We start from the raw sequence: 16717 nt of genomic DNA on the forward strand, positions 1-16717 counted from the left end.
TGGGTCCCTAGGACCCATCTTGTAAACCGTTAGAGATAGAACAAAAGTTTAACTGTAAAATGATCCTTATAAAAAAATAAACAACTTTTGTTTGAAACATTTTTTCGTAAACATCATTGTTTACCCGTGAGGACGCAAATTAGGTTTAAATTGTATAGTACGTATTATATGGAAATATCAGTTATGTAGGTGTAATGTGTTAGAGTAATCAACACTGTCTATGCATGGTATTTCAACAAGTAACTCAGTCAATTGTTTATTTTAATTTGATCAACGATTTTGATCTTGCCTCTTATTAATTTCTAACCAAATTTAGTTAACACTATAGGAATATCATTATCAATTTTACTGTAATACAATGATAAAAATATACTTTAGTTAATTAAAAAAAAAGTTGTTCGTGTAACAATTACTAATTTTCTATGAATAAGCTTTGCATTCTTTTTTATTATTACTAAAAATAATAATAAATTTTTTCAAAAATAAAACGTAACAAATGCTTATTAATAAACAACAATTGATGCGCTATAGATAGTTACAGCCTTACAGCTATAAAAATAGAAATTTATATTAAAAAAATATTTAATATTATTTTCATTCAATAATGCATGGGTGTTAAATAATATAAAATAGGGGTGGATTCCACCCTATATATCATGTACCATTGTTTAAAATGGCATCCCTGTGTTCAACACTATATACTATACAGTGCTGCTAGATTCATCATCCCCACTACCCTATATTATAGACACTTACAAAACTCGGAGCTACAACAAAACAGCTCACTTCAACCAACATCATGACTGTTTTCTAAAAATATCAAGAGAAACATGGAAATGAATTGCAGAAATGTATTGTTACAAAAAAAGATTGTTTAGAAAAAAAATGTTTTAACAGTGTTAAAAATATGACTGTGGCTTGTTTAACGCATTAAACCGTCAAGGTAAATTTAATTATTATTAAAAATTTATTTATTTTTGTATTTAATTTGTTAAATATGGCGTTTGTAATTTATTGATTTATTTGTATATTTCTTTTAAGCGTATAAGTATTGTAGAGTTTTCTTTCAGATTTTTTAGAATATGCTGTTAGTAAAATCAATTTTTTTTATTGTTATTTTTGTAACAATTAGCTAATTATTTTTTAGAATTTTATGAGATTTAATTTAAATAAATATTACTTGTTACATGTAATATAAAAATTTATTTTATTTTTTTATATCTTAATATATATATTTCTTGTGAGCGTGTGTATGTAATTGAACTCCTCCTAGACGGCTGGACCGATTTTGATGAAATTTTTTGTGTGTGTTCGTGGAGATTCGAGAATGGTTTAGATTTACAATTTGGTCCAGTACAACTGTTTTTGAGGGCTCCGTACCAAAAAAATGAAATTTCATTAAATGGTGGGAGCGCATATAAATCATATCACATTATGTATACTATGTGTACTATGTATTTTTAATAGTATTCAGGTATTGTCAATAGGCATTTATTAGAGCCATATGCGAGCGCAGCGAGCTCTACTATCAAAGGTCAGGCCAAAGGTCGAAGGTCAGGCCACTCCAATAAATAGGAGTTAAATTGGGGTTTAGCGGGATGGGTTTAGCGGACAGGCTAAACGTAGTATAGGTATTCATGAATTGGAGTTACGTTTTTACGGGACAACGTCCATCGGGGCCGCTAGTATTCCTATAATTTAATGTAATTTGTTCGCTAATTCCTAGCCAAAACAAAGCTTTAAAATAAATAACTTAGCTAATTGTGTACCCTTTCATCCATATCTTATTAGGGTCTACCTATAATATTTTAATAATTTCTACAAAAGAGGAATTAACTTAATTTCTAAATCAATCTAATTCAAATATAAATTAGATACGGTGAAAAATACTTGAAGAGTTTTCCATTCTAAATAGTATTACACAGCGAGATTGATTAGATTTGTAAAAAGAAAAACTTGCACAGATTCGACTTTTCTAAATAAATTTCTGTGAGGGGAGGGGGATATAGGTAATAAAAAAATATCAGACTTCTATTTCTCTAATTCCCAGACAAGATGCGAGCCCCCCATCAAACCATTTTAATGCGAGAAGATTATAAAAGTTGTATTTCCGTCCGTGGATTATATTTAGACGTGACTCTTCAAAATTATGAAAAATAAACACGGCTTAGTTCGACCAGCTTCCTCTTTTTTTACGTTGTAGGATTTCCAGCTTCATAAATTACATGTTGAACTTCTTTCTCTGCTACTTCAACCAGGCCAAATGTAAATACTGAATCAATCTTATTATAGTCTCTCTTTGAATCCCTGCACTTTAAGTAGCTTTTTTGACGATTTTCAATTTTTGAGGTCCGCTTTCACTATACAATTTTACCGATGATTATGCATACAAAACCTTTATAGATATTTGTGTATAAATCCTTTTATTTTAGAAGTTGCTTAATTTTTATTCCCATTTCTATTGGGTTATTATGCCTTCGGTATGTGGTAATTCTGGTTTTTCGGCTATGCCTTGTTTTGTTTCCGAAAAACGCCGTTTCCGAAACGAGCTGTTATATCTAACTAGAATAAATTCTAAATTATTTCAATTGTTCATAACTAGATTTTTAGTTATGCTCAGACCTTTTCGGATCCCCAGATATTCTGAAAGATACTGTAAATGTTTCCAGATACTAAAAATCTATAAAATTATTTTTAGAAAATCGGCTCAGAATGGCGTGTCTTGATTGTTGGGAACTAACCGAATTGGGACCACCACCAAATTCCATAGAATTTTTACCACCGCCGCCGTTACCAGCATTTTTACAACGTGTACCAGCTATAGAATCATTATTACAACATATTAAGGGTGGTAATATAAGTCAATCACCATGTGCAGAACAATTATGTGATCGATGGTTTCTGGGATCAATTGGTGGCAGTGGTAATGTACTCGGAATTGGAAGCAGTTCTGGACGAGGTGCGGACACACATCCTGGCGGTGAATATGTAGACATACCCGAACAGGGTGCGTCCAAATCACATTGAGATAAATTGTAATACAAAAGAAATTCAAACTATTTGTATTTTTTTTAATGGACTGCACCCCAAACTAATTGAAGTTTTGGTACAGCATACGTAATTTCATTGCCAAAATTTCTGTGTTTTCAAATATGTTTTCAAATGCACCTCAAAATGCACTTATTTTGTGTTTCATTTTTAATTGTATTGATGCAAAACAATTCAAATTCATTTTTAGAATGGGGCAAAGGATCTTCAATTGGTGAAGGAGAAGTGTCAGATACGTGGTTATTGGTGTTGATTGGATGTAGTATCGGAGTTCTTTTACTTGGAGCAGTTCTTGCACTGTTCTTGTTGCGATGTAGAGAGTAAGTTTCTTTTATAATAATTTTAAACATAGGGTGGTTCAGTTGAAATGAGCTTGTCGTTATTAACGATATTTGTAATACTTAGGCTTTATGCTTACGCGAGCATATCCTCTTCTATCTATTGGAAAAATCATTTTGATGTGTGTCGCATTTAAGATGATGACACCCTCATATTTTCGTTATTTATTGGAATATCGATTTGAAATTTTGCACAGTCGTACAGTCGACAATGGGTCACATTTTTTAAGATACTTAACCGAAATCAGAATTTAAACTCAGCCTACTACAAATTGGCAAATAGGGCCGATATAATATTTAATCTAGCGTCATAAATGGTTAGAAATATGACAACTTAAAAAGACACGCTGTATAAGGGCATCATAGCCACAGAATTTTATTGGACAAGTTATTTACCCGTATATTGACCGTATTTGTGATATTATTCGCGATCAATTGTTGAGCTTTCTTGTAACTACCAACTGAGTCACCCTTATAAAAGTAGCATTTTTAGAACATTCGGATAGCTCACCTAAACAGTTCTCGTAATTTTATCCTTCACAGAGTAATATTACTGGCTCATCGCCAACACCATCAGGCGAAAGCAACAATATCCCATAATCATACGGCACATATTGAACATTGCCCTCAACATCCACCTGGAACACAATTAAAATTGCCACGTGGAGCAGAAACAGTTTTATATCCATCACATACCTTACAAAATGGACATCATGCTGATAATCGATTATTATGGGCTGCATTAACACCACGTGGTGGAACGCAACATTACATTTCAGAAAATTATCCACAAGGATTTATGGAAGAATATGGTACTCCAACCGAGGTGGATAATACATACGAAACAATTGAAAATTACATACCAACAGTAACAAATGCAACAATTTTAGCACCAGTGATACAGTTTAAAAATAATTTTAAAACAAAAGAATTTAATTTATCAACAGAAAAATCTAGTTTTGATAATTCAGGATTTTTCGATTACGATTATGAGGATCCAACACCATTGATTGAAAGTTATCAATTAAATGATATTGAAAATCATGATCCGAATCCATACGCAGAAGTAGAAATTGGAAATTTACATCAAATAAATACGTTAGGTTCGACGTTACGGCGAGCATCACAAATTCGTCCAAGAATTAGTTCACCAACACGAATAGAAAATCCAAATTTACCACCATTAAACTTAAATCCACATTCAGCGGGCTATGTTAGTTCTGTGCACTCAGTTCACTCGATTCATCGTGGAAATGGTATAAACACAAATGGAACATTACGTCGAGGTACAATGTCTCGAAGAGGTAGCGATGTAAGTACATTTGGTAAATAAACTGTTAACTTTTATTTGTTCTTATTTTTTGTTTATTAAAGAGTTTCGTGATGTTTTTATGTAGATTCAGTAGATAATTTATTTCAATTCTTCATTCTTCTCTTAATCAATAAGTCATTTTTTTAGGAATTGTTCAGAGGTAACGAGACATTTCGCAAAAATCATTTTTAAACAACTTTGACGCGCTGTAAAATCCGGTGAAACGTTTCAAAAAAATAAAAATACTTGGTGATAACTGTATTCCATAATAGAAAGAGGTAAAGCATAACCTCTCCAGCCGCAGAAAAAAAGATAATTTTTATCGTTTATAATCAGTTTAAAATTGAATATTTGGACCAATTACAACTCTATTAAATGTCCTAAGTTAATTGGACCAAGTACTCAATTTTGTACTTGTTTAAAAACGGGATGAGACAAGTTTTTTTTTTAAATTATGAAAGATTAAGAAGCAAAAAGTTTTCACTTTGTGAAAATTGTGAAGAAAGACGAAAAACAGTCAGTGATTCAATCACAAAACTCTTTAATTTAAGATATTTTATACATTATTTATTTATAAAAAATTACGTGAAATGTTTTTAAAAAAAATCGTCAAATTACATGCTTTCACTATGAACAAAAAATTTGTAATGTTCAAAGCTAATTTTTATTTAATTTTGCTGAGCTGGCGGGATCTGGGGAGGTGTGCATTCATCATATTTTAATTTATAATTTGTAGTAAATGCATGTTTTGGTATTTTAAAAGTCGTTAATAAAAATGAAAAATGTGTAGAATTTGATGTTACTCATAATAATGCATTTTCACTATTTAATGTTTTATCAAATTTTCAACGCTCTTAACATGCCATGCACGAAAGTACTTTGCTACGAAAACAACAACGAAAAATTTATTTCAAGTTCAAAACTCTTAATACAATTCAAAAACAACAACTAGACTTAGCGCCGTTTTCTTCAAGGAAAGTGCTTTCGTACATGGCAAGTATTTGTCCTAAATAAATGTATTAATCTAATATTTAAAGCTCCACAATTCTAGATCCCACCAATAAATTATAAAGTCATTCTAGACGATTTTCCAAAATATAAGTGGAAGATATTGTTATGGCGATTATTTTTTTCAACATTTCATACACATTTTAAGTCTGTGATTACTTTCAAATTACTTAAATATTTTTACTCAATTTTTGTAAATATAAAATCCAGTTTAATTTTTAATATTCATTTTCAAAACTGAATTATAAATTATAATTTTTATAATTCTTCACAAAACTTATAAGCTTTTACACATACTTAGGTATAAGTATTGTAGATGTTACGGTTAATATGTGATGAAATAAAGATGTCGTGCTCGTGGTTTATAAAAGAAATTTTATAAGTCTATCGATTAAAAAAAATATTCTACCCAAAGGCTAGAAAATAAATTATTGGAAAATGTAAATAAATATTACTTAATCCATCGATTTTGTTTTGATATTTATTCTTTGGGCGATTCACGCACAAAAAAAAAGCGTCACGTTCTGTTTCTTGAAAAATACGCAATATTTGCAGGCACGTAACATTGTCACTCTTTGCCTTTTTGAGCTCTACCTAAGACCTCCCTTTAAGGGTAAAGAAATGAGCTGGAAAACGCGCTATTCCAATAAGAGTCGCAGTCTCGTCATGGCAACTAAAATTCAAAACTTTTTGTAAAAGCAAGAAGGCTACTCGCTGAGCGGCCTTGACGCTGTTCGCTGCTCGCTCGTCATGCCTTTTTTCTGAATATTGTTCTGACGCTTTTATGAATATTGTCAGGATAAACATTGAACTTTTTTCCTTCTACAAATATTCTTGAATTTCCCATTTCCATTACAACATTTTGAGTCGTCATCTTTTGTTTAGTGTAAATTTTGCCTATTAGCCGTAACAAAAGCACTGAAGGCTATCTAAACTATTAACTCCCAAAATTAAAATTAAATAGTGGTCAATATATTAAAATAATCTATTGATAAGAAAATAAATTAGTGCTGCCGCAAGAAATGAAAGAGTGAGACAAGCCGAAAAACTAAGTGATTTATTCATTACATCTGAGTTATTAGCACAGATGAGCGGAATGCAGCATTGTGCTTTCAATTAGTTGAATTAACATAAATTAAAGGCACGTCCATCGGGGAAAGAAAGAGGGATAATAGTTTAATTTGAAAAGTCTAATTTAAAAACTACATTCATTCTGTTTCCGATTGGAACACAAAACGAGGCTATACAAAGAATATTATAGTCTTGCGGCAACACTAATATAAATTTATAATGATAAAATTTAATACTTTCATATTTGTTTCTAAAATTGAAATAAGTATTCACTAATATTATTAAATCTAGTCTTAAATAATTTTTTTTTTAATATACCACTTAAGCTTTAACTCTAAGGAGTTTTCGATATAATTTATAATTATTATAGAGATAATCTAGTCAACTAAGTAGATATAGAAATTTTTTATTTGAAATTATTTATTTATTTAAAAACTATTTATGATGAGTGAAATTCTAGTCAAAATAAATCATCAGCTAAATGCCAAAGATACTTTTACAAAATACTTATTACTATTTAAATTTAAAAAGCATCTTTTAATATTTAAGGATTATAATTCATAAGTATAGAAATAAGAAAATATTTTCTTCCTTCATACAGAATTAATAACTCTCTTTTTGCACGGTTTTCCGTGCGACAAACGGTAATTAACTATTAACGTGTTACAAGTAAATTTGTCACACCAAAGAATACAGATCTGTATTCGTTGGTCACCCGTAATGGATAATTAGCTATTTGTCATTACATGGAAAATCGTACAAAAAGCGAGAATTAACCCTGCAGTCGTAAAGAAAATTAGCTTATAAAATTCGTGCGGATTGTCTATTTCACACACACTTAAATGTGGTACTCTGGTGGTACTCATCTGAAATAAAGTAGATCTCATTTGAAAAAAAATGGCTTCGTTTAGCTGAATAGACCGCTCAATAATAAAATGAAGTGTTTATATAGTCAAGAAAAACACGATCGTTCACTCTAAGAGCCTTTTACGGTTAAACCTAGCCATAATATTCAAACATAACCTTATCTGTGTAAGTGTTCTTTTCTTGCGTCAATTTAACAATTTTCGTTGAAATAACGGAAGCCGTTAAATTGTCACAGAAGAACACAGCCCTTAATAATAAGATTATAAAAATTGTAATTTTAAAAGAAAATTCAAGATGCATAAAAATTCAACAGAGATATGTTATGAAAACACGTAATATTATCTCTGTCTGTAAATGTATTTTCTTTAAGTAAAATAATTAGAAATTTGTGCAAATGATAAGCCTAAATCAATGCGTAAATTTCTTAGTCACTATAATTATAATTGCACATAAAAACTATTGTAGTAAGTTAACATAATAATATAATAAAGCTTAAGAATTTTTTTTTATTAAAAAATTTTAGCATTAAGTAATAATTTATATATATTTAAATAATTTATTTAAAGTTTGCATATAATAAAATTGTACGATAATATGTATAACAATTTACATGAATAAATGTCACTGAAATTTACTATGCATTTCGTAACTTCGCTTCTAGATAAATCCACTCTGACTAATGGATCAGGTATACTTTTTTGATTAAAGTTGACACCAATAGATAACTTGTCAATTATGTAAGTATAGACAAATTTTCTTACCAAAAGAAATTTTCGATAAAAACCTCTTAAGAGGGTAATAATACGGATCGTTCAACGAGAATACCAAAAGCGCAGATTAACAGAGAGAGGAAAATCACGTTTTTTAAATGGAACGGAGGATCGATTAGTAGCTAGTTGAAAGAATTTTTCAAAGCAAATACAACGGATATTAAAAAATTCACTACGAATTTTTTTTTCGCGTACTAACGCTGATTTTAAAGTAGTCCCTAATGTTTTTCGATCATTTTTGCACGATCATTTTACTCTGAAAGCTAAAACCAAATCGAGTGAGTATCCAGTCTGGTTTTCTAAATCAGATGGCAAGTAGATTATCTTTCCCGGTAAGATTAGGTAAATTTGCACTTTAGCGACCCTTAGCGAAAGAAAAACTGTTAATTTTTCACCAGCTCTGACAACGGATTCGTAATCTACGTATAAAATGTTTAATTTGTTTTCCTGCGGTGTTCTAGGAACAATTTTAAGAAGGATCGCTAAAGTGCAAAATTTAATCAAAAGAGTATACAACAGGCTTTATTATTCTATGATTACAACTTAAATATAAAACCCAACTAATCAGGTTATATTATTCTAAACTAAGTATAATTATTTTAAACAAGTGAAAACAAACAATTGACTGAGTTAACTGTTGAAATACCATGCATAGACAGTGTTGATTACTCTATCACATTACACATACATACATATCACACATACGTAACTGATATCCCCATTTAATACATACTAAACAATTTACGCCTAATTGCGCCCTCACGGGTAAACAGTGATGTTTAAGAAAAAATGTTTATTTTTTTATAAGGAAGGTTTTTTTCATTTAAACTTTTGTTCTATCTCTAACGGTTTACAAGATGGGTCCTAGGGACCCATAGATCAAGGCCCAATTGCCCTATGTTGCTCATTTACGAACTTGACCTCACTTTTTACGTCCTGAGTACGCTGTAAAAATCTTTTTTCGTTTTTGAGTTATCGTGTTGGCAGACAGACGGATAGACGGACAGACGGACAGACAACCGAAAATGGACTAATTAGGTGATTTTATGAACACCTATACCAAAATTTTGTTCATAGCATTAATATTTTTAAGCGTTACAAACTTGGGACTAAACTTAGTATACCTTGCATATTACATATATGCATGGTATAAAATATAAACAAAACTAAGAAAGATTGTATGCATATTCTATGATTGATACACAACTTTAATATTATAGACACAAACCATCAAGTAACTATTTACATGACATCTGTGTGTAAGTAATACAAGTATAAATGCCAATTAGTTGCATACGTCACTTTTTCTACAGAGTGTTGATGAACTTAAATGTCACTCAAGTAGGTAGAAGACACATTTTTTACGAAACGAAAACAAATAACAGCTGTTTCTGTAAAACTTTGAATAAAATTTGTAAAAAATGTCATCAGATTGGGAAGAAGTCAAACGTTTAGCTGCTGACTTGCAAAAAGCTCAGCTAAGTTCTACTCTACAAAGGTAAACATAATTTATTCATGCAAAAATTTTAGGCTAGAAACCCAATTTTTATAAATATTACTTAATTTTTATCGAATATTTTTAGATTATCGGAACGAAACTGTGTAGAAATAATTACACACTTAATAAAACATAAATACATTGAAGTTCTATTTTCAAATGATGGTAAAGAGTATATTACACCAGATTATTTAATACAAGAGATGTGTGGCGAGTTATTCGTTCACGGTGGTCGAATAAACATGACTGAATTATCCAAAATTTTACGTGTAGATTTGAACCAAATCATGAATTACTCAAAAGAAATTTTAAAACGAAAGGACGTCCATCTAGTTTTGAATCAATTAATTGATGATACATATATTAGTCGAATAGCCGAAGAAATTAACGAAAAATTGAATCAAAGTGGAAAAATTTCGATTAATGATTTAACAATGCATTTCGATTTGCCAGCTGAATTCTTACAACAACAAGTTTTCGCAAAGCATTTAGGAACTTTAATTCAAGGGAAACAGGATCCACATGATCCAAACTTGTATTATACAGAAGCATTTGCAGCTCGAGCTAAAGCTAAAATACGTGGTGCATTAGCTGCTTTAACAAAACCAACACCTATCACGGCCATATTGAATCAGTGTGGCTTGCAGGATACGACTTTTTTCTTGTTATTTGATCAAATTGGAGCTGCAGGATCGGTTACCAGCAAACAAAGTACGGGACAATATATACCGCATATTTATTCGAAATCACAGGTTAGAATTTTGATAACAAGTAAATTTCTAATAATTACATACCCATTTCTTGGCAGAATAAACTTAAATGAATTCGATCTCCATATATTTTTTCGCTTCATTAATTTTGCTTCCATAAGTTTTAGTTTAAAATAATGCTGTAAAATTTATTGTCAAATATGCTTTCTAAAATAGACCTAACGAAGTTTCCAAATCTAATGTTTCTTTTATTACGAAAGACATAGAAAACGAAACGTCTCAAAACAGAGTAGTATTTCAAACCTAAATTATTTTATCACGAAAGACAAGGAAAACGAAACGTCTCAAAATCTAGCCGTATTTATCGCAAATATTGTTAGAAACAAACTCAAGTTTTGAATAATCACTAATTTTACATCCCTAACCGCAACCATTGATTGAATAAAATGTGAAATACTGTTTTCATTCAATATTTGCAAAAAAGTTTTTTCTGATGTATATGTAAATCACAATTTAATCTCCTTTCCATTTTTCTGATTTTGACGTTTGGGATAATTCATTTCGTATAACTGAGTTTGAACTAATAACGAAATACAAAAACAAAATATTATTTAATTTTTAAATATTGTGGTTTTTAATTACACCCTCGCCAGCAAATATTATCTTAAGTCAACATTCGAATATTTGTTACAAATATATATTGTTTATTTAAAATCGACAATATTATTATAAATAAAATATTGCCTAATTTAATATACATAGATCTTATCTATAAATTTTAATAAATTAATAGACCTGCTTGAAGAATTATATAATTCAAATTCTATATAGTAGTCTAGACCAAGAATATTTGAAGATTTTGATGATCATGTGATAATGACCTATAGACACGACAAAAGTGCAGCGTTTTTAAATAACGTCAAATCGAATAAAGTTCACGTATAATGTTATCATTTTGTTTTATAGACACGTATTTTAAGATAAATTAATCAAAATTGGTACCACAAAGGTGTCTATTCATTATCTTATGTCTGTGTTCTTCAAAAACTATGACTTTAAATATTTACAGAATGGTACCATAATTATGCCATGTATTAATTTTTATGCGTATTAAAAGTCTCCAAGATAATTTAATTAACTTTGTTTTTTAATTGATTTGATTAAACTTGTGAGATTTTTGATTCCATTAATGACTGTGTGGAAAACAAAACAAAATCATTAAATTATAGTTTGAAAATTAACTCCCTATCCAATGTTTCGATTCATTTCAGCATGCAGATTGTAAGAAAGGTGGAATTAAGGTGCTCCATTTTCTCTCTTGTGCTACGGAAAGAACTGAAAAGTATTTAAAGACTTCCTCGTTGATAATATTTTGAAAAATTCGTTTTCTATTTTTCAGGCCCTTACTCTTACTTAGCCATTCGTAGACTTTATGCTAATAATTTTTGTCAGCCTTATTGTATCCATTTATATAAAGCCGACAAAATCGAAGTAGTTCCGAAAAAATTCGACATGTTAACCACGCTTGGAAATTTTTTCTGATTTTAATACCGCCCTCTTCAAGATAAAAGCGAGAAAATATATAGAACTTATAAGGCGATGCACATATTGCAAATGATTCCGTAGCGCTATTAAGAGATACCTTTAGTGAATGCATTAGTTTGTTGAAAAAGTTATTTTAACCGATTTCCTCGCAAACCATAAACCCTCTAAGCTTCGTCCATTTCCTTCCTTAGACTATACAATTTTTTTCATTTAATTCATTAATTTTCATTTTCAGTCGGATTGGGTGCAAAATTTCTATCGACAAAATCGTTATATAGAATTTGATGCTTTATCACGTCTTGGAATATCAGATCCAAAAAATTATATTAAACGACAATTACCAAATGAGAAATTAACGGTATTGAATTCATGTGTTGTGTCACAAGTAATTATTGATCAAATTGATGGTGCCATTGAAGAATGTATTGCCAGCAAAACATGTTTAGATGTTCAAACAATTCTTCCATCTATTTTTAATGATGACGATATATCAATGATTATAGAATCAGTCATGACACCATCACGTAAAAATTTAACTATGGTTTTAGGTTATTGTGTATTGAGTACGGCTTACATTGAACTATTAAGTGTTCCGTGCGAGGGACTTTGTGAAGAACGTGCCAAACTTGCTGTAGAATCGGGTAAAATTTTACATTTTCAAAATTTTTCTTATTATCGTACCCTCCTTTTTCGTGTTTGTTCTCTCGTTACGTAAAAACTTCATCAAGTAATCTTTTACAGGTACATATCAACAATATCAAGCCGAAAAACAACTTGCCTCTCGGCACGGTGGCGATAGTGTAAACGAAAACGATTCTAAAGTCGATAAACGTGATGAAAGACGTAAAAAAGCTGCAGGTGGTAAAAGTGGTGGTGGAACTCAAGGGCGAGAAACAAAAACAAAATCAACGAAAAAACATCAACGTGGTAAACAACAACATATATCAAATGATAGTGACGATGAAGTATCAACAAAGAAAAATACTACTCTAGAATTGATTACTGTTGCCGATATTGAAAAAATAATTGAGCCTCAATTAGAAGAGGAAGGAATTTCTGATTTATTAAATGAAATTAGCACGTATTTACAAGAAAAATTAAATCCTAAAGCTTTTGAAATAGCCACAAAATTATATGTAAGCACCACACAAAATAAAGCTTCAGAGCGTCGTCAAAATCATGCTTCATTACAAGATCGATTGAATGCGTTACTGACTGATGTTCGATTATTTGAAAAAGGTGCTAAATTATTCTCTGCCGATATCCAGCAACAACTCCATAAATATTTGCTTAAATCAATTTGTACGGATTTTGTAAATGAAATTGTTTTATACGTAGCTAGTGAATACGACTTAAATGTTAATAACGTATCAACACCTTTAACGAATGAACAACGAACTAAAATCGTTAATGATACACCGACTGATATTCGTTCTACGTTACAAGCATTGTTAAAAACGTTATCAAATTCAAGTATTGAAGAATTTTTAGAGGCAGCTGAAGATTCATTACCGGTTTGTAGTATGATTTTAAAGAAAGTTGATAAGAAAAAAGATCGTTTACTTGTACTCAATCATCGCCATAGTTTACAACAACAATTGGAACAATGCAATGATCCGGCATTAGTTTTACATTTAACAACGTTAATTTTATTTGAAACAACCACACAAAATATGTTGCATGCAAGTGGACGCCATGTTTTTGCGATTATTCAATTTTTAAAACAACATTTAAATGACGAAGATATAAAGCAATTGTCCCATTATCATGGTGAGTGTAATTTTTTGGATTCTGTTACGTAGTTCTTATAATTTAAGGATATTTATTTGTCTTTTTAGAAAAAGATCTTAATTTTTCGTTGGGTATATGGGTCCAGTCAGATCTTGTACGTTTTCATTTGAATTTTAATTATACTTCTAATTGAGTCAAAGGTTTTGAGAGCAATTGGAACAATAAATTTTCTATAATGATAATAGGGTATTTTACTCTGTATGAGAAAAAACTCTAAAAATATATTATTGAAATACCTTAGGCAAAAAGAAATCGGAAAATATCAGTTTTAGCCCATAAAATAACAAAAGAAATTTTAAAATTCAATTCAAAATTTTCTGTTTTTTTAATGTTTTTAACATCATGGAATAGTAGCCGCCATGTCATTACGCCATACGGCTGTGTAAACTACAACGTTTACTGACGTCATTTTACTTGCTAAATTTGAAAATGTAAAATTTAAATTCATATTTATGGGATCTTTCGATTGAATAAAAATGAGGTACTTATGTGACAATCGGCATATGGGCAACAAAGGGTTAAATTATTCCGTCATCTTTAACTCAATTGTCTTTAAGTTACTATCGTTGGATAGATCTTTTAGAAAATAATGGAAAGTTTTTGATAATTTCTCTTTTCAGATTAATATTGCGTGAGATAGCAAAATTTCCAGCAATTTGATAACGTTTACCTATTATTAAACATTACTATAACGGATATTTATTTATTTTCAGATTTAGTAACACAATATTTAGCTGGATCAGCAGATAAAGAAGCCATTGGAACGGAATTGAATACAAAAATTTCAAATATTAAAAACATTGCATTGTCATTTAAAAAATCAACATCGTCTTCAAATGACAAATAATTTTGTAAACAATATACTTGTGTTGTTTTTTATGAATAAATAAATAAAACTTGTTTTATTGTGATGGATTTTATATTGTTAAAATGTATTAATTTTTTATAAGAAGCATGTAATTTTATTGTTTCCAATTACCTTTCAGCTAGCAGGGTCTTAGTCTATATTTCAATTTTTTTTTTCGAAATAACAAAATGGATGTAACCAAAATTCAAAATCTAAAACTTTCTAGTATTCCATACAAAGTTATTTGAATTCTACATTTGAATCGACATTTGAAAGTTCTAAAATTGAACGATTCTGTAAATATGTCATACCGAACTACCTATCTATCAAAGCAATTATAATAATAACAAAAAAGGCAAATGTCTAAACTTGCTAAGAAAATTGATATGTAAATTATAACTTAGAAAATGCTTAATTGTAATGCCTGGGTTAATTAATATTAGAAAAATTGAAATTTTTATAAGCGTTATTTTAACTTTTTCCTAATTTTGTATTTTTGAATATTGAACGTAAATATATGCATAAATATTAAAGTAGGAAAAAATGATCAAATAATAAATTGGAGAAAATTTTACTTGTAACAATTATGCTTATTATGAACAAAATTCACTTTTATCAATGTTAGTTGTCAAGAATGTAAGATTGAGAATAGGTATGCTGTAGGTACCTTCAGCATACCTTGTACACCGCGATTCAAGCACATCATGGACGCTTCTGTTTTAATTTATTATACTTTTGTTTGAAAAAGATGTGTTTTTTGGGTGTTTTATCATAATTACACAAACAAAAAATTAACTCATCAAACGTGGGAACAATATATTTTTTTTTAAATATGCATACTTGAACAATACCGATAATTATAGGTTTCATTATTGCGAAACACACCTCTTCAATTATATTACATGGTACTTACTAAAAAGAGATAGCATGTAATTTATCAAATATATTTAGTGGGTTTTCAAAAATCAATTTTCTTTACATATCATGTTTTCTAATTCATTTTTTGTAAATTAATGCAATTTCTTTTATCTACATAATTTTACCTAATTTATATAAAAATTACAATTTATAATTATCTATACTTTTTCTTATTTCATTTATAAACACCATATTATGCAAATTTTAAAAATAAGGTTAAGTTCATTCGAAATAAAAATTATAATTAATCGATAACAGTGAATTGCAATACATTTTTTATAAATAACAATGAATTAAAAATGCATAATATTTTCAATTTTTATTACATAAATTCAAAAATAAAAATATTTACTCAGTGATAATCTCATATTTCAAAAATTTTATATGTGGCTATACATGGAACATGTGCTGCATTTTCATGACTGTTTTGAATTTATATGATGTAATTTTTTAGTGATGTGTAATAAGTTTTTTTTTATTTAAATTTAAATATTGTTAAAAAATTTGTTATTAAAAGTGGTAAAAAGTGCATTTTTTATTTATTTTAATTGTTATCCAATTTTTGATAAAGATTCGATTAATTAATATAATTGTATAACATATGATCCAAAATTTGTTGAAGGTCTCCTTAAAATTTTGTAATTGTTATTGAACGCGCAATCAATTAAAAATAAAAAATAATTAATTAAATTGAATAAATGGATAAAGTAGAAAGAAATAGAATAATATTCCTTCAACCGTTTAACAATTGTAACGTAATCACAACTCAAATAATAATTAGAATCGATGATTTGTGTTGTAAGTTGAGCGCGTGTCATACTTATGAACAAGACGCGCTAGTGGTAACAACAAAGAGTTTTCAACTTCGAGTTCCAAAATTATTTATATATATTTTTTATTGTTGAGTACTTAAAAATTTATTTTATAAATAATATTTAATTAAAAAATGCTGAATGTGTTTAAAAAGACAATATGCTAATGTATAATTTTATAT

General features: G+C 29.2%; 2 protein-coding genes across 5 annotated transcripts; both read left to right on the forward strand.

Moving 5' to 3' along the window:
* The first annotated feature begins 786 nt into the window (after positions 1 to 786).
* Positions 787 to 5258, forward strand: LOC123300286. Of its 4 annotated transcripts, none has more exons than XM_044882837.1 (5): positions 787 to 943; positions 2699 to 2980; positions 3239 to 3368; positions 3906 to 4698; positions 4846 to 5258. In XM_044882837.1, exons 2-5 carry the CDS (start codon positions 2713 to 2715, stop codon positions 4888 to 4890), a joined length of 1236 nt encoding a protein of 411 aa, XP_044738772.1. In that variant the 5' UTR covers positions 787 to 943; positions 2699 to 2712; the 3' UTR covers positions 4891 to 5258. The 4 variants fall into 4 exon arrangements, with proteins under 4 accessions (XP_044738772.1, XP_044738770.1, XP_044738773.1 ...); XM_044882835.1 differs by having other exon boundaries at positions 2699 to 3007; positions 4846 to 5255; XM_044882838.1 differs by having other exon boundaries at positions 788 to 943; positions 2699 to 2959; positions 4846 to 5251.
* Positions 5259 to 9745: 4487 nt separating this feature from the next.
* On the forward strand, positions 9746 to 14805 carry LOC123301157 (E3 UFM1-protein ligase 1 homolog). Its single transcript, XM_044883890.1, has 5 exons — positions 9746 to 9912; positions 9998 to 10664; positions 12403 to 12808; positions 12909 to 13937; positions 14672 to 14805. Exons 1-5 carry the CDS (start codon positions 9836 to 9838, stop codon positions 14803 to 14805), a joined length of 2313 nt encoding a protein of 770 aa, XP_044739825.1. The 5' UTR covers positions 9746 to 9835.
* Positions 14806 to 16717: the final 1912 nt, after the last annotated feature.

Source organism: Chrysoperla carnea, chromosome 5, assembly GCF_905475395.1.
Source record: "Chrysoperla carnea chromosome 5, inChrCarn1.1, whole genome shotgun sequence".
Classification (NCBI taxonomy): domain Eukaryota; kingdom Metazoa; phylum Arthropoda; class Insecta; order Neuroptera; family Chrysopidae; genus Chrysoperla; species Chrysoperla carnea.

What these genes read in the sequence shown, in the direction of transcription:
- LOC123300286 (XM_044882835.1), top strand. Translation starts at nt 2,713, where the DNA reads ATGGCGTGTCTTGATTGTTGGGAACTAACCGAATTGGGACCACCACCA. An exon ending in TTCTTGTTGCGATGTAGAGA is followed by an intron (nt 3,369 to 3,905) that starts GTAAGTTTCTTT and finishes TCACCTAAACAG; the next exon opens with TTCTCGTAATTTTATCCTTC. An exon ending in TGTCTCGAAGAGGTAGCGAT is followed by an intron (nt 4,699 to 4,845) that starts GTAAGTACATTT and finishes TCATTTTTTTAG; the next exon opens with GAATTGTTCAGAGGTAACGA.
- LOC123301157 (XM_044883890.1), top strand. Translation starts at nt 9,836, where the DNA reads ATGTCATCAGATTGGGAAGAAGTCAAACGTTTAGCTGCTGACTTGCAA. An exon ending in CAAACTTGCTGTAGAATCGG is followed by an intron (nt 12,809 to 12,908) that starts GTAAAATTTTAC and finishes AATCTTTTACAG; the next exon opens with GTACATATCAACAATATCAA. An exon ending in GCAATTGTCCCATTATCATG is followed by an intron (nt 13,938 to 14,671) that starts GTGAGTGTAATT and finishes ATTTATTTTCAG; the next exon opens with ATTTAGTAACACAATATTTA.